General features: G+C 48.4%; 1 protein-coding gene across 1 annotated transcript; it reads left to right on the top strand.

The window, feature by feature from the left end:
* Window positions 1-2,306: 2,306 nt before the first annotated feature.
* LOC149320172 (sialidase-3-like) lies at window positions 2,307-17,998 on the top strand. Its single transcript, XM_089508284.1, has 3 exons — window positions 2,307-3,323; window positions 11,929-12,159; window positions 16,396-17,998. Exons 1-3 carry the CDS (start codon window positions 3,285-3,287, stop codon window positions 17,461-17,463), a joined length of 1,338 nt encoding a protein of 445 aa, XP_089364410.1. The 5' UTR covers window positions 2,307-3,284; the 3' UTR covers window positions 17,464-17,998.
* Window positions 17,999-18,331: the final 333 nt, after the last annotated feature.

Genomic DNA, 18,331 nt, shown 5'->3' with positions numbered 1-18,331 from the left:
ACAAGATCTTTCTCCATACCATACCCACGTGAGTCACTCCGATATCCCACGAAAGTCATTTTCTGAGCTTTGGTTTGTCTCTTTCCTCTATGCCCTTTTGGGATATGGACCCATGCTTCCTTCACTCCCAAAAATTCTCCGGCGTGCTAGTTTGGGTTTCTTTCCATACATAAGCAAATACGGAGTTGAATGAATTGCTGAACCCCACAATCAACCTTCCAAATAGCTTGCAGTCTGAATTGCCTCCCCACAAAATCTGTTACTGAAACCACAGTCCTGCATAAGAGAATCATGTAGGTCACCTGGAACCAAACCAGGTAGGACTTTAAAGGTAATAACCAACACTTTGTACTTTGCCTGAAAACTAATTGGCAGCCATGGAGTGATCACTTAGATGTACCGTAATCTAGCTGCCATTTTCTGAACCAGTTGGAGTTTCTGGACTTGGTACAAAAGTAGCCCAATGTAGAGCACATTGCAGGTGTCCAGTCTTGATGTTACTGGTGCATTCACTACCATCCTTAGGTCCTCCGATTTTGGGAAGGGGCACAGTTGGTGTATCAGCCAAAGTTGATAGGTACTTCTGACCATCGCATCTATCTGAGCCGATACTTGGAGGGATGGGTCCAGCAGCATCCCAAACTGCAAAGGCAGTCTTTCAGGAGTAGTGTGACCCCCATCCAGAACTGGCTGGCACACTTCCAGCCCCATGTTATGACCCTTAATAGTAAGTATTTTGGTCTTGTCTGTTTTCAGTTTCAATTTGTTTTTCTTCATCCATTGCCTCTTCCAAGCCTTCTTTCAGAGGAGACACACTGTCCTTAGCTGAAGCTCTTTTGGAAGGCATGAAGAAGTATATTTGGGTGTCATAATCATGCTGATAACATCCTGCCCCAGGCCTCTAGATGATCTCTCCCAGTGGTTTCATGCGGATGTTGAATAGTGTTGGAGATAGAATGACACCTTGTGGTATGCCATATAACAGCTCGTTTTTTGGAAGCGAAGCTATGTGCTTTGGTCAGACCTCACCTGGAATAATCCTGTGTCCAGTTCTGGGCACCATAATTCAGAAAGGATGTCGAGAAGCTGGTTGCCAAGAAAACCCCATGATAAGTTCTGGTTGGGCTCGCCATAAGCTGAACCTATCATGGGAAAAGAACTTGAAGGCACACAACAACACCAACAACAAATCACACACCAAAAGTTGTCTATTTCATCTTTTATCAGAACAACATTTTTTAACAAGGAAGAACTGCCACTTTAAAATTTCATGGTGAAGAAGCCAGTGGAGTCTCCTTTGTTGGAGGTATTTCAACAAAGGCTGGATGGCCATCTGTCACAGGGAGGGCTTGGATTGTGCATTCCTGCATGGCCAAAGGAGGGTAGACTGGGTAGCCCTTGGAGGTCTGTTCCATCTCTGTGATTCTATGATTATGGCAACAGCAATGCAGAACCTCCAGGTCCAGGAGCAGCCTACCTCTGTGTTCCTGCATGACAGAATGGAGGTGGACTGGATGGCCCTTAGGGGTCCCTTCCATCTCTGGGATTCCATGAAAGCTTGCTTCATGCATTTTGTGCACGAATCTGCAAGCTTACAGGTTTGGTTGGCTGAGTAAAGGTATCACTGTCTTGTGGATTTGGGATGCTATTGTATTATTTAATATATCATGTTAAAGAGTGGATTCTAAAGTGAAATGATTTTATCAAGACAGACAAATTGACTCAATTGGTTAAAAAATGAAATCACTGAATACCTTTAAAACAGATTGGGAACCATCGATTGACTATTTCAATTATGGTTGTAGGTTTGGGATAAGAAAAGATTTGATATATAAAAATGAGAATGAAAGTAAGGGATTATTAAATAAATTGAGCGGGGGAAAGAGAGAGAGAGAAGCAAGAAGATATATCAATATGGAGACATGGTAAAATGAAAATATTGGAGCCAAGAAACACACATTTGGCCCAAAACGCACTGCAGAAATAATCCAGTTTGAGACCGCTTTAAGTGCCTTGGCTCGATGCTATGTTTAGACAGATCAGTCTGTTTTTGCTCATGTGTGATTATGTTTTGTACTTGCCTTTTTTGCCAGCATCTTTGTTGGAAAAGACTTAAATTTGAAGATTCAAGGTGGTACATTTAGACTTTAAATCTTTTGTGAGATCTCACACACAGACAGACACGCACACTCCTTTTCGGAAAGCATCTTTGCCCCGCCTTGAAAAATTGCTCAGAGGGAGGAGTGATGCCTAGTAGGTGGGATTCAAGAGGATGAGGCGGTCCAGCAGAACGGAGGAGGAAGGAGCAAGGCCTCTCCTCCTCTCAGCATCACCAGCCAGCTCCATCTTTTTGCACTTGCAGAAAAAGGCACCAGGTCCTTTCTGATCTTGGAAGCTAAGTAGGGTCAGCCCTGGTGAGTCTTTTCATGGGAGACCACCCAGGAATTCCAGATTCTGGAAGCTTTGTTGCAGAAGAAGGAACTGGCAAAACCATCTCTGAGGATGCTTGCCTAAGAAAATCCTAGGAAATTCGAGACTTAAAGGTACATATACCCTAAAGGCACCAAATCCTGTCTGATTTTGGAAGCTAAACAGGATCAGCCCTAGTTAGTCCTTGGATGGGGGACTAGCAAAGAATACCAGATCCTGGATGCTCTGTTTCAGAGGAAGGAACTGGTAAAAGCACCACTGAGGATGCTATGCCTAAGAAAACTCAAGGAAATGTGCAGCTTGAAGGTACAGAGTATATCCCAGTGATGGCGAACCTATGGCACATGTGCCAGAGGTGGCACTCTGAGCCCACTCTGTGGACACACATGCTGTAGCCCTAGCACAGTTTGCCAGAGTTTCTTACTAGAAAGCCAGAGGGACGTGGCACTTTGCAATAAATAAGTGAGGTCTGGGTTGCAGTTTGGGCACTCGGTCTGTAAAAGGTTCACCATCACTGGTATATCCTAAAGGCACCAGGTCTGATCTTGGAAGCTGAGCAGGGTCAGCCTTAGTTAGTCCTTGGATGGGGGACAAGGAATCCCAGGTACTAGAGGCTCTTTGCAGAAGAAGGAACTGGCAAAACTATCGCTTGAGTTTTCCTTAAGAAAATACTAAGAAATGCATGGGGTCTCCCTAAGAAGTCGACAGGCGACTTGAAGGCAGGCCACACAGACTGGAGTGCGATTGCATCTTTGGTGCAGAAGGCGATGGTACCTTGATGCGTGATTGCATCCTCAGCAACTGCAGAGGTGCTTGGAGGAAGAGGAAGGCTTGGGCTGCCACCCACTGAGGGAATGATGTCTGAAGATGATGCTAGCTGCCGGGACTGCAAGGTGAGCAGGGATGCAAGGATGAAGGCAGAATGGTACCCATTTCCTTGCCCCAGAGATGATGCTAATGCTTCTGAGATACAAGAGGGCCTTTTGCCTAGACATATTTGGAGAAGAAAAAATAGTATATTTTATTTTCCAGTAATTTATTCAGTAAAGTATTCTCTGGTGGTATGGGGTCCACTAAATACATGATGCAAGTTCCAACTAAAATGCACAAAGTACAGCAAGTCCCAGGCTAGCATCTGCACTGCAGTAATAGTGCAGTTTGACAACATTTAAACTGCCAAGGTTTAATGGGTTTGTAGTTTGTTGCAGCACTAGAGCTTTCTGACAGAAAAGGCCAAATATTTCAGAAACCTACACATCGCAGAATCCAATAGCACTGAGCCAAGGCAGTTAAAGTGTTGTCTATCTGCATTGATTCTGAAGTATGGTTGCAGCCTGGGAGTTGTAGTGCAAATTAAGGAGATGTATTACTGCAAAAGATTGTTTTGCCAAAAAGGTTCTTCTGCCATACAAGTCCTAGGATCTCCAATAGCCATTCTGGATTCTGGGAACTGTAGTTCAAAATAAGGGAATTTTCTCCAAGCTCTAGTTGTGTTGGCAATAGGGGATTCTGAGACTTTTTTTCTCCAGCTCTGAGCATCCTGGCTTCTGGGGGGGGGGACCTGTTCTCCCTAGGCATTTTTAAGGTCATACAGTGCAATTCTATGGTATGCTTTCACCGGATTTTGACCACAGAGTCACACTAGAGGACCCAGAGATTCCTAGACTGGTGTTATCTTGAAACATTTCTAGATCCTCCAATTTGAATATGGCATGCTTCTGCTGAAAGAGGACCATACAGTTGTGCTGGAGGACCTAGCACATCCTAGAGAGGTCATCTCTCTATTTTATTTATTATTAAATAAAATAATACTAGTAAATAAAATATTATTTTATTATTATTCTCTGTAGGCATTTCTATGTCCTCCAGTGAGATTCCATGATACTGTATGCTTCTGCCAGAAACTGACACACTGGAAAACCTAGAGATTCCTACTGAGGTGTTCTCTCTAGGCATTTCTAGGCCCTCCAGTGCAAGTCTATGGTATGCTTGTGCCAAAGGTCGTTCATTTCAATAGGGTTCACTATTATCCATGGTTTCATGTTTGCGCAGTGAGGAGCTGTACAGACTGCCCCTAAGGGGTGACTTGTAGCCACCTCTTTTAGTGCCAGATTGGGACCGCAGCAACAGCACGCCATGGTCTCAATCTTGCCTTTCCGTGGTGCAAAAAGTGGGTCCTTTCTGTGCCACGGAAAGGGTGTCATAGCTGTCGGCGCTGCAACTTTCCGGCAGTCCTTTGGTGCTGCATCATGTAGACCCAGCACCAGAGGAGTGCCGTGACACCGCCCGGTGTGTGGTGTGGCACACAGTGCCACACCAGCCTTGGGACAGAATCAGGGCATGCGTCGTGTGGACACATACCCTGACTCTGCCCCCAGGTCAGCTTTAATGGCTGGCCTGTACAGCCTCTAAGTCTAGGAATGTATTCCCCACATATACGGGGGTCATACTATACTACACTGGAGTAGGCATTAGCTACAGGAGGAGTAGTGATATAGTAGTAGTGGCCATGAAAGTATAGGCATACCTCAGTGAACAAAGGAGATTATTAGTTTTAATAACAGGATAGAAGCGCAATGTTCACTCTAATGTCGGCATCCTATAGCACAGCCTTGTAGCTGGGCAGTAACTATTCTGCCGCAACATTTAATGAATGGGAAAATTCCACGAATAGCTGTCAGTTACACGTTTAACTTGTGCGACTAAAATGGTGAAAGGTCTGGAAACCTTGCCCTACGAGGAACGACTCAGGGAGCTAGGGATGTTTAGCCTGGAGAAGAGAAGGTTAAGAGGTGATATGATAGCCCTATTTAAATACTTGAAGGGATGTCATATTGAGGAGGGAGCAAGCTTGTTTTCTGCTGCTCCAGAGAATAGGACCCGGAACAATGGATGCAAGCTGCAGGAAAAGAGATTCCACCTCAACATTAGGAGGAATTTCCTGACAGTAAGGGCTGTTCGACAGTGGAACACACTTCCTAGGAGTGTAGCGGAGTCTCCCTCCTTGGAGGTCTTCAAACGGAGGCTGGATGGCCATCTGTCGGGGATGCTTTGATCTGGATTTCCTGCATGGCAGGGGGTTGGACTGGATGGCCCTTGCGGTCTTTTCCAACTCTATGATTCTATGATTCTATTGAAGTATAAGTGCCATAGGCCATTCTGGGGTAATTCACAGAGAAGGGGATTTAAAAAGGTTTCTCTGCACACACACTCCCACTCTCAATGAAAGCAAGCCTCCTTACTCACAAGGAGGCAGTCATTCAATTGACAAGGGAATGGGGGATTTAAAGAGGTTTTTCTGCACCAGCACCACCACTTTCAATAAAAGCAAGCCTCCTTACTTAATGCTGGATATCTGACATGTAAATGGAACAGTAGTGTGATAAGATGCATTGGCAATCTGTTAAATAATAAATAATAAAATAAAATTTTTATTTATACCCCGCCCTTCCGAATGATCAGGGCGGCTGACAAAATGCACCGAAGCGCAGACAGAATACAGAATTAAAAACAAGCACAATAATATTAATCAATAAAAACCCCCTTAGCCCATCCTCACGGCCACGAGAGAGGAGGGAGGCCCACAGGATGTTTTAGTCGGGGAATGCCTGATTAAATAGGAAGGTTTTTAGACCCTTCCTAAATTGGGCCAGGGTGGTGGATGAGCGGAGCTCCGTGGGCAGCGTGTTCCAGAGGGCTGGGGCAGCTGTGGAAAAAGATCTTCTGGCCGTAGCAGCCAACCTAGCCCCAGGCACCTTCAGGAGTTGCTGCCCGGATGTTCTGAGGGTGCGAGGCGGAATGTACGGGGAGAGGCGGTCCTTCAGGAATCCTGGACCCAAGCCATTTAGGGCTTTATAGGTAATAACCAACGCCTTATATTGTGCTCGGAAGCGAATGGGCAGCCAATGGAGATCTTTAAGCACGGGTGTTATATGGCTGGTCCTGGGAGCGCCAGTGACCAGCCGTGCTGCCATGTTCTGCACCAATTGCAGCTTCCGAGTTAGATATAAGGGTTGCCCCATGTAGAGTACATTACAGAAATCCAGTCTCGAAGTTACCAGAGCGTGTACAACAGTTTCAAGGTCCCTCTGGGCCAGGTATGGGCGCAGCTGGCGAATCAGCCGAAGCTGATAACAGGTGCTCTTGACTGTCGCATTCACCTGAGCAGTCAGGTGAAGGGAAGAGTCAAGAAGCACCCCCAGACTGCGCACGGAGTCCTTCACGGGGAGCGTGACCCCATTCAGGACAGGTGGAACCACCGTCATTCCTGGACCAGGGGAACCTATCACTAGTACCTCCGTCTTCTCTGGATTAAGTTTGAGTCGGTTTTCCCTCATCCAGCCCATTACTGACTCCAGACAGGCCACGAGGGGGGAGACGCCATCCCCGGTCACTGCATCAGTCGGAGACATAGAGAAAATAATTTGGGTGTCATCAGCGTACTGATAACCCCGCGCCCCATGTTTCCGGATGATCTCTCCCAGCGGTTTCATGTAAATGTTAAATAGCATGGGGGACAGAATGGCTCCTTGAGGGACCCCAGTTTTGAGGGCCCGCTCACTGGAGCACACGTCCCCCAGCTGCACCATCTGGGACCTCCCAGAGAGGTAGGAACGGAACCACTGGAGCGCAGTGCCCCCGATTCCCACCTCAGCCAGGCGCCCCAGAAGGATACCATGGTCTATGGTATCGAAAGCCGCTGAGATGTCCAAGAGCACCAACAGGGACACGCTTCCCCTGTCAATGCCCAGACGGAGATCATCGACCAAGGCGACCATGGCCGTCTCAACCCCATGACCCGCCCGGAAGCCAGTTTGAAATGGGTCCAGATAATCCGTTTCATCCAAGACCGCCTGAAGCTGAATCGCAACCGCCCTCTCAATCACCTTCCCCAAGAATGGTAGCAGCGACACCGGCCGATAATTATTATGAACCAGGGGGTCAAGGGAGGGCTTTTTTAGGATCGGTCTTACTATGGCCAATTTAAGATCCGATGGAAATCGCCCATCCCTGAAAGATGTATTTATTATCCGGCGTAACAAGAGTGTCACCGCCGGTCCCCCCTGGGCCGCTAACCATGAGGGACAGGGATCAAGAGAGCAGGTTGTTTTCCGAACACTTCCGAGGATCTTGTCCACATCCTCGGTACTCACCGACTCGAACTGATCCAGAATAATACAGTCTACGGAGGCTCCGGACACTTCTACCCTAGGTTCTGCCATAATGTCGGCGTTCAGACCTTCACTTATACGAGAAGTTTTATCCACGAAAAAGTCATTGAACAAGTCACAGCAGGCCTTAGAAGGTTCAAGGATCTGGTTCAGGGCAGGAGGGAGTTGAGTTAGCTCCCTGACCACCCTGAACAACTCTGCTGGACGTGACTCCGCGGACGCAATGCGAGCACCATAGAACGAATTCTTTGTTGCTCGTATTGCCTCTCCATAGTCCTCTAACAGTCGGTCTAGGAGAGTCTTGTCGCTTAAGCGAAGGTGTTTCCGCCAACGGTACTCTAGCCGTCGCAGAGCCCGCTTCTTTGCCCGGAGATCTTCTGTGTACCAGGGCTTGCGTTTGGAAGCGGGTCTGAGAGGGCGCTTGGGAGCGATTCTGTGTATAGCCCCAGAAAGACCGGCATTCCAGATGCCAGTAAGGGCATCAACAGAGTCGTCGTCATTTCCAGCCGTGAACCCCTCTAAGGCTTCTTGGAACCTCTCAGGTTCCATCAGCCTTCGAGGGTGGACCATCCTAACCGGTCCACCACCCCCAGGGGGGATCTGGGTAGAAGCCTTGATTATCACCTCTACCAGGAAATGATCCGTCCATGACAAGGGGGAAATATCAGCTATTTCCACCCACGGATTTTCCGCCTCCGAACAGAAGACCAAATCGAGAGTATTACCCGCACAATGCGTGGGACCCTGTATCAGCTGAGACAGGCCCATGGCCGCCATGGTCTCCATGAATTCCCGAGCCGCACCAGATGGAACAGAGCTGGCCGTGAGGGAGATGTTGAAGTCACCCAGGACAAGAAGCCTGGGCGTCTCCAACATCAGCTCAGCAACCAGCTGTGTCAGCTCGTTAAGGGAGTCCACTAATGCACGGGGTGGCCGGTACACCAACAGAATCCCTAGACTGTCCCTAGCCTTTAGGGTCAGGTAAATACACTCGATATAGGTGGTCTGTCGGAGGTGGTTCCTGGTGAGGGACACGGTGTTCCTATGTACCAAGGCCACACACCCCCCCGCCCACCTAACCTACGCTGGTCCTTCACCGAGAACCCGACAGGCAGGGCCTGAGCCCACACAGCATCCCCTTCAGGCCCCAGCCAGGTCTCGGTAATGCAAGCCAGGTCACACTTAGAGTCCTCCAAGAGGTCATGGAGGATGTGGGTCTTGTTATTAATAGACCTGGCGTTGCACAGGAGCAGCGACAGGGTTTGTGGCACGGCTGGAATGACCCTCAGGTCCTTCAGGTTGGGAGGGGGACAGGAAGGCGAGATAGGTATAACGCATCTATCCCGTCTTCCCCTGAAACGGAAGTCCCTTCTCCCACCGCCATACCTCCCCCTGCCCCGCACAACCTCAATAGGGGCTCCGCCCACCAAGGTGTTGTCCCCGACCCAGGCATCCCCCGCATCTCTATCCCTCCCCCACCCTCCTATGGCTGTTCATATACAATCAACTACAGAAACAATCTAAAAATACAATTTGATAATATACAGCTGCAGAAACAGGGCGTAGCCCCATCTATCCCCAATAATACCAAAAAAAAAAAAAAAAAAAAAAAAAAACTATTCTCAATCTCCCTCCCTCCAAAAAAAAAGTCCCTTGGGCCGCTCCTGCCCAGGTGGAGGAGGGCAAACAGCAGCGTCCTCTTCGGGGAGAGCCGGTGGGCCGGCTTTTGTAGGGGCCGCTCCCACCGGCCCCACCCCCTGGAGAAACGCCGCGGCGGCGGCGGCAAAGTCCCTTGGGCCGCTCCTGCCCAGGTGGAGGAGGGCAAACAGCAGCGTCCTCTTCGGGGAGAGCCGGTGGGCCGGCTTTTGTAGGGGCCGCTCCCACCGGCCCCACCCCCTGGAGAAACGCCGCGGCGGCGGCGGCAAAGTCCCTAGGGCCGCTCCTGCCCAGGTGGAGGAGGGCAAACAGCAGCGTCCTCTTCGGGGAGAGCCGGTGGGCCGGCTTTTGTAGGGGCCGCTCCCACCGGCCCCACCCCCTGGAGAAACGCCGCGGCGGCGGCGGCAAAGTCCCTAGGGCCGCTCCTGCCCAGGTGGAGGAGGGCAAACAGCAGCGTCCTCTTCGGGGAGAGCCGGTGGGCCGGCTTTTGTAGGGGCCGCTCCCACCGGCCCCACCCCCTGGAGAAACGCCGCGGCGGCGGCGGCAAAGTCCCTTGGGCCGCTCCTGCCCAGGTGGAGAAGGGCAAACAGCAGCGTCCTCTTCGGGGAGAGCCGGTGGGCCGGCTTTTGTAGGGGCCGCTCCCACCGGCCCCACCCCCTGGAGAAACGCCGCGGCGGCGGCGGCAAAGTCCCTTGGGCCGCTCCTGCCCAGGTGGAGGAGGGCAAACAGCAGCGTCCTCTTCGGGGAGAGCCGGTGGGCCGGCTTTTGTAGGGGCCGCTCCCACCGGCCCCACCCCCTGGAGAAACGCCGCGGCGGCGGCGGCAAAGTCCCTTGGGCCGCTCCTGCCCAGGTGGAGGAGGGCAAACAGCAGCGTCCTCTTCGGGGAGAGCCGGTGGGCCGGCTTTTGTAGGGGCCGCTCCCACCGGCCCCACCCCCTGGAGAAACGCCGCGGCGGCGGCGGCAAAGTCCCTTGGGCCGCTCCTGCCCAGGTGGAGGAGGGCAAACAGCAGCGTCCTCTTCGGGGAGAGCCGGTGGGCCGGCTTTTGTAGGGGCCGCTCCCACCGGCCCCACCCCCTGGAGAAACGCCGCGGCGGCGGCGGCAAAGTCCCTAGGGCCGCTCCTGCCCAGGTGGAGGAGGGCAAACAGCAGCGTCCTCTTCGGGGAGAGCCGGTGGGCCGGCTTTTGTAGGGGCCGCTCCCACCGGCCCCACCCCCTGGAGAAACGCCGCGGCGGCGGCGGCAAAGTCCCTAGGGCCGCTCCTGCCCAGGTGGAGGAGGGCAAACAGCAGCGTCCTCTTCGGGGAGAGCCGGTGGGCCGGCTTTTGTAGGGGCCGCTCCCACCGGCCCCACCCCCTGGAGAAACGCCGCGGCGGCGGCGGCAAAGTCCCTAGGGCCGCTCCTGCCCAGGTGGAGGAGGGCAAACAGCAGCGTCCTCTTCGGGGAGAGCCGGTGGGCCGGCTTTTGTAGGGGCCGCTCCCACCGGCCCCACCCCCTGGAGAAACGCCGCGGCGGCGGCGGCAAAGTCCCTAGGGCCGCTCCTGCCCAGGTGGAGGAGGGCAAACAGCAGCGTCCTCTTCGGGGAGAGCCGGTGGGCCGGCTTTTGTAGGGGCCGCTCCCACCGGCCCCACCCCCTGGAGAAACGCCGCGGCGGCGGCGGCAAAGTCCCTTGGGCCGCTCCTGCCCAGGTGGAGGAGGGCAAACAGCAGCGTCCTCTTCGGGGAGTTATCAATTTCCAATTGTCTGGTAATTGCGTGGTAATCAATTTACAATTGTGTGGGTGCAGCCAGTGGTGTTGCTAGGATTGGTATGACCCAGTGCAGTAACTCATGGTATCACCCCCACATTGACTTCCTATACCACACCATACACACGCCTTAGTAATGGGTTTTGTACTAATATTACTCGTAAATTGTACAGTCACCCCTCCTTTCTCACTGACTTGAGGTCCGTGGTCTTGAATATTCATGGAGGGGTGACCTCCGTTATTATCAATGGGGTGCTCCCTGCAGCGCCCCATTCAAGGCTATGGGCTTGGATGTCAGCGAGTCTTTGTTTTCATGAGGGAGTGGTCCAGAACGGATCCCCTGCAAAAACGGGGGCTGTAATTGTAATCCCTGTATGTCACTGCATGTAATGCCATATCACTGAGTGTAATATGGCAACATAAACAACTAGCAAAATTATAGCTTTAAGTTATATTTTTAAATACCAGTATCATATGCACAGCCTACATGTATTGTAGGCACAGCCTAAATGTACTACTACATAGTCTAATATGGTTAAAGTGAAAATTTGGTCTGATGACATGGGTAAAATTTGATAAGATGATTGAACCCAGATCAAGACCTACTCTCAAACCACTATACCACTTTGCCAGTAACTTAAGAGTAGCCAATACTATCTAGTACAGAATTAGGAATCATGCAAGAATCAGTGTGATGTCGTGGTTTGAACATTGGACTACCTACCTACCCATGATAGAGTTGCCTTAGGGTCACCATAAGTCAGAAATGGTTTGAAGGAACACAGCAATGAATACTTAACTAAGTAGCTGATACAGAATACTGGCCATGCTTTTCAGGTTAAGAGTGTTTTACCTTCAGCTGCTGTTCAAAGCAACAAATTACTGTGGTTTGGATAAATGTGCCTTCCCTTTGTTTTTACCTTTCCAGAATATTTCTGTGTGTCCAGAAAACATGGCGGAGGCTCCATCTGGCTCCGGGAAGGTGACCCTTTTCAGCCAGAAGCAACGAGGGGGACTCACCTACCGCATCCCAGCCTTGCTCTATCTGCCCTATGAGGCCACCTTCCTGGCCTTTGCGGAGGAACGCTCCTCGCCCAGAGACGAAGACGCCAAGTTCCTGGTGATGAGGCGAGGGAAGAAGGAAGGAACCTCTGTCCAGGTAACAATTGTGGTGAAATATTTAAATACAGAGCAAAACCCATATCTGCAGGATTGATCTCTATGGGTTTCACTTACCTGTGTCTAGAAAAATGGTCTCTCGAGGCATCTGGAGGTCCTCCAGTCTGACTCCATGGTCTACTTCTGGAGGTCCTCCAGAGCAATTCTATGGTCAATTTCTGATGGGAATACAGCATTCACCATTATTCACGGTTTCACTGATCCATGGTAAAACCATGGAAATGGATACAGGAGTCATACTGTAAATATGAATATATATATTTTTTAAAATCATTTAAAAACTGTTTTATTTTTCAGTTGTTTAATGTTGTTTTGCTGTTCCACACTGCACTCAGATCTTGTAAGATAAGCAGGATATAAATATTTTACTAATAAATAAATACAAATAACACTTAGGGGCAGAAGTTGCTGCGTTGTTCCTGCTTTCCTTTGAGTTCATTACACCAGATGTTAGGAAAGTTACTTTTTCTTTGGACTACAACTCCTGAAAGCTCCCAACCAACTTTTCACCCATTGGTAAGGACCTTACCAAACGCTTAGGGCCCATTCATACTACACAGCAGTTCTTGTTGTTCTTGTTGTTGTTTGTCTTCTAGTTCTTTCCAACTTACAATGACCCTAAGGCAAACCTGTCTCAGAGTTTTCTTTGTTCAGACGGGGCTTGCATTTACCTTTCTCTGAGACTGAAAGAGTTTGACTTGCTGAAGGGTTTCCCTGGCTGAGCAAGGATTTGAACCCTAGTCCCCAGTGTCTTCACCCAATGCTCAAAATAATAATAATAATAATAATAATAATAATAATAATAATAGGATTGAGGCAGGGACAGCAGCAATTAACAGACACACCACATCATTTAAAACACATCAGTTAAAATACACATCAGTTTAAAAGGTCATGTAAACATTTTAAAAAGACAAGGTATACACATATTAAAACAATTCACACCATGTTGGCCCTCACACTATAGGATTATGGTACTGTATTCTTCTTTAGACAGTCAATGTGTGGTGTTGTGGTTTGAATGATGGACTAGGACTCCAGGAGACCAGGTTTTGAATCTTTGCTTGGCCATAGAAACCCCAATGGGTGACTTTGAACAAGTCATACTCTCTCAGCCTCAGAGGAAGGCAATGCCCAACCTCCTTCGAAGGAATCTGGTCTGTAGGATAGGGTTGCCAGAAGTGAAGCGGCATAGTGTAGTGGTTTGAGTGTTGGGTGAAGTCTCCAGGAGATCAGAGTTTGAATCCTCCCTTGGCCATGGAAACTCACTGGGAGACCTTGCACAAATCTCACCCTCTGAGCCTCAGAGGAAAGCAATGGTAAACCCCTCTGAACAAATATTGCCACAATAGGTTCACCATAGGGTTGCTATAAATCAGAATTGACTTGTAAGCACACAGCAACAACAACAACAAATTCCTCTTCAGCTGCCATGACAGCATCCCATAAAATACTGGGACTTACCATTTAGGACCCTCCTATGTTTCCCGAAACTACAAACCCCAGGATCTTATTAGATGCAGGCATTGCAGTTAAAGTGGAATAAAAAATGCTATAACTGTATTGTGTGAATGGGACCCTAGTCTTGCACAGTGGCTTATGGAAACTGGGGGTTCTTACTTTCCTGGGCTTGATTCCCACTATCTTTTACATCAGATTGCAAATTGGTTTGAACTCGTTCAAATGACCCTGGTTCCCACTTAAATCAAATTGCTGAAGCGACTTGATGAGGGAGGCCACGCGCTAGACACATTTAACCCATGTCTTTTTGACGCTGATGTTTTCCGCGTCTTTTTGGATAAATCGATTCTGTACAAGTGTGAACCAGATGTGGTTTGGAATCGATTTGAATTTGCCCTTCAGCCGGCTGGGGCGGGTCCATTTTGAACCAATTCATTCATGAATGTGAACCACAAGTGGGTTATTTTACAGGGCCTAGGTTTCAGAGCCTTGGAGCTACTTTAGAAACATCGAAGCACAATATCTTTTACGATCATTAGTTTGTATCTGAACTTTCCCAATAAAATGATAATTACCAACAGCCCCAAATGGGGCAACTTATGTCAGAATGAAGTAGTGTCAAATGCTGGACAAGTGCGATTCAACTTCCATTTTCTTCATTGTTTTGTGGCACCGCTGGGATGTATTTCAGTCCATTGCCTCCAAGAATATCCATGAAGGTCCCTCTGTATCTTGTTCACCTTTAAAATATTGGATCCTTCCAGGCTAGAACAGAAGGAATGGAAAGAACATGTTAGCAGTTTGCCAGCTAGGCTCCATGGGATGCCATGCAGAAGATGGAGCAAGCTTTGTTTCTGCTGTTCTAGAGGCTAGAACATGAACCAGTGCATTAGAATTACAAGAAAAGAGATACCCTCTAAACATTCAAGAAGAATGTGAACGGCAGGCTTATTTTATCTATTTTAATTTATTGTATGTACAGCTCTGTGTAAATTTACAGCGCTATATAAATAAAACTTTATAATAAGAATAAAAATAATAACAACAACAGCAACTTCTTGACTGTAAAAGCCGTTGAACAATGGAATAGACTGTCTTGGAAGGTGATGGAGTCTCCATGTTGGAGGTCTTTAGGCAAGGTTTTTATGGACATCCCTCAGGAGTGCTGTAGTTGTACATTCCTGAATGATGATAGAGGGTTGGAAGATGATGATGATGATGATGATGATGATGATGATGATGATGATGATATTAATTTGTATCCCACTTTTCCCCCAGAACTGGGACCCAGAGCACCCTAGTTGGCCCTTGGGGTACCGTCCAACTCTTCAGTTCTATGATAGCTGATAAATGTGACCATGAAATTAAAACAGAGCCATTTTTTCACCTTGACTCAATTAGAGAGCATCCATGTTACACAATTATAGCAGTTTGATACTACTTTTAACTCCCGTGGCTCCATTATACACAATCTTGGAGTTTGTAGTTTGTCAATGGACTAGGGATTTGTAGTCCATTCCTTTGAACTACAGTATAAGGGAGTTCTCTAGCAAAGAACTCCCAAGTGATTCCTCGCCAAACTAAAAATCCCAGGATCTCCTGGGATGGAGACATGGCAGGTATCAAGATGTGATAACAACACAGTCTAAATCAGCAGCAGCAGCAGCAGCAGCAGCATCTGGGCCAAAAGGTAATCTTGATGCAACTATATGACACTTAAGCAGGTTTAATATCTGTTTAGATATTCACTGTGCATGGATCAGACCTTGGATGGGCTACCTTTTTTTTAGACTACAAATTCTAGAATCCCACAGCCACCATGGTTATTTGGGGGATTCTGGGAGCTGTAGTAAAAACAGGTAATTTTCCAAAGCTCTGATAAATATGTCATCTGGCATGTGGTGAGCAATGGCCTACTAGCCATGGTGGCTGGGAGATTCTGGCAGCTGTAATCCAAAAGGATTACTTTTTCCTAACGGATAAATATGACCTCTGCCATGTGGAGAGCAATGTCCCTCCTAGCCATGGTGGCTGGGGGATTCTGGGAGCTGTAGACAAAAAGAGGCAATTTTTCTCAAGCTCTGACCAATATGCCCTCTGCCATGTGGGAAGTAATGACTCTGCTACTTATGGGTGCTTCTGGGAGATTCTGGGAGCTGTAGTTCAAAGGGGGGATGTTTTACTGATAAATAGGCTGTCTACCATGTGGGAAACAATGATCTAGTAGCCATAGTGGCCAGGAAATTCTGGGAATTGTAGTCCACAAGGAGAAACATTGCCAGGATTTCCCCATGAATGTTTTGTTGCTGGTTATTCCCTGGTTATTCCTGGGATAATGATGTTTTAATCGTGACGTCGTATGAAAATCTTACTTGTAATTGAGCAATTTTCACGGGATAATCACTATTTAAACCCCTGATTTTCTCACAATTTCTCTGCGTGATAAAGTCCACAGTCCAGGAAAGGGAACCAGATCTCTTTGAAAGATTTATGAAATGTCTCGTTTTGTAAAACTTTTGATCTTGCAACCAACTTTTCCATTAATGGTATATCCCATACACAACAGCACCAGTTTTCTGGGGAGAAATTACCAGTTTCTCAATGTTTAGCAATTTCAACCCTGGTTGCTGCTATAAAAAAACTGATTAGTGTTTTATATTTCAAATGTCTGTTTACATTCAAAAAGAGTGAAAGCAATATTTGTACATTTTAAAAAAAATTCACCCTTTTGATCCTTTTCTCTCTCCGGTGCCAGTGGGGTCCTCAGGAGTCTCTGTTGGCAGCCACTTTGCCCAAATACCGCACCATGAACCCTTGCCCAGTCTATGAGGAGAAGAGCGGCACCGTTTTCCTGTTCTTCATCTGTGTGCGAGACCACGTCACGGCAAAACACCAGATCCTAACAGGGAGAAACGCCGCCAGGTTGTGTTACATCTCGAGCCAAGATGGTGGCCACAACTGGAGCCAAGCCACTGACCTGACAGAGAAAGCGATGGAGGGTGACTTGAAAAACTGGGCCACCTTTGCCGTTGGGCCGGGCCATGGAGTACAGCTGAGCTCCGGGCGCTTAGTGGTCCCAGCCTACGTCTACTACATCCACAAGCCCTGCATCTGGTGTTTCTCCCTTTGCTACACCAAACCCCATTGCTTCACTTTGTACAGTGATGACAGCGGGCAGAGCTGGACCCGGGGCAACCTCCTGGAGAACATGCGGACGACCGAGTGCCAAGTTGCTGAGGTGACCTCTGAGGACAATATATCAACACTGTATATCAATGCCCGCAATCCGTGTCGGGAGCAATGCCGAGCCGAAGCCTTCAGCAAGGACTGCGGCCACCAGTTTGAGGAATCCCTTCTGTGCCGGGAGTTGTGTGAACCACCCAAGGGATGCCAAGGAAGCGTGGTGAGTTTTGCCCAACCGGTCATGCCCTCGGACCTTGGCCAAAAGGAAGAAACGGATGAATCACTTCAACAGTTGGGTGCTCATTCCTCACCCATCAAGAGCACCCAGTCATGGTTGGTTTTCTCCCACCCCACAAGTAGACACAAACGTGTGGACCTGGGCATCTACTTGAATATGTCTCCATTGGAGAAAGGCTCCTGGAAAGCCCCATGGGTGCTGAATGAAGGGCCCAGTGGCTACTCAGACCTGGCTGTGTGTACAGAAGGGAAGTCCATGCTCTTTGGTTGCTTGTTTGAGTGTGGGGTATCCTCATCCTGTGAACAGATCGCCTTCCAATTGTTCTCTGATGCCGAACTCCTGAGGAATGTGAGGGAAGCCTGCTCTTGGACTGATCCCCCCTCAGAAGTACATCAGCCTTAAACCACTCAAGGATATGAAGTCGAAGGCTTTCACGGCTGGCATCTATAGTTTTTTGTGGACTTTGGAGTCTATGAGGCTGTTATCTAGAACATGGCCTCAGGGTCCAAAAAATCCACAAAAAACACTCAAGGATAGTTACCATCCCAGGATCAGGACCAACATTCAAATGGTGTCCATTAAAAATACTCATGCACATAACATGTAGTTATGGTGTGGCATTGACTTACACAAGTGGTTACCCATGGCCACCAGTGCGAATGACTGCCAGTGGAGACTAGTCATGTTGGCTATAGATTAGTCCAGTACCAGAGGCAAATATATTCTGGTACACCAATGCCTCTGTACCCCAGTTTGTGGGGAAATATGAACAGGAGGGTACTACAGTGATCATTTACTGTTCATGGGTTACCTTTATTATCTGTTTTCCTTTCGTGGGAACAGAAAGCTATGCTCTTCTTATGTGTGCCCATATGTGTAATTGCTTCAGCAACAACAACACAACAAAAAGTGTTGTCAAGGGGCCTACTTGCACCATAAAATTATACTGAATAACATACCAGCACCTTTGTTGTGGTTCTCGTGTATCTTCAAGTCATTTCCAACTTATGGAGACCCTATCATGGGATTTTCCTGGTAAGATTTGTTCAGAGGAGATTTGCCATTGCCTTCCCCAGAGGCTGAGAGAATGTGACTTGCCCAAATGTCATCCAGTGAGTTTCATGGCTAAGCTGGGTCTCCAGAGTCACAGTCAACACTCAAACCACTATGCCACAACTTTAAAATTCAGATCTGGAGTGTATTCACACACACAGTCACAACCAACATGGAAGCCATTAGTTGTCACTGCTGCTCTGTTCCATGCAAAATA

This window comes from Sceloporus occidentalis, unplaced genomic scaffold (assembly GCF_023333645.1).
Source record: "Sceloporus occidentalis isolate IW3139 unplaced genomic scaffold, rSceOcc1.0.p SCAF_2, whole genome shotgun sequence".
NCBI lineage: Eukaryota > Metazoa > Chordata > Lepidosauria > Squamata > Phrynosomatidae > Sceloporus > Sceloporus occidentalis.
Note: the sequence above shows the minus strand (reverse complement) of the source record. Positions and strands in the feature narration are given on the sequence as shown.

Excerpts from the sequence above, each read along its gene's own strand:
- LOC149320172 (XM_089508284.1), top strand. The coding sequence starts at position 3,285 with ATGATGTCTGAAGATGATGCTAGCTGCCGGGACTGCAAG. Across the intron at positions 3,324-11,928 it reads CTAGCTGCCGGGACTGCAAG|AATATTTCTGTGTGTCCAGA; the intron begins GTGAGCAGGGAT and ends TTACCTTTCCAG. Across the intron at positions 12,160-16,395 it reads AGGAAGGAACCTCTGTCCAG|TGGGGTCCTCAGGAGTCTCT; the intron begins GTAACAATTGTG and ends CTCCGGTGCCAG.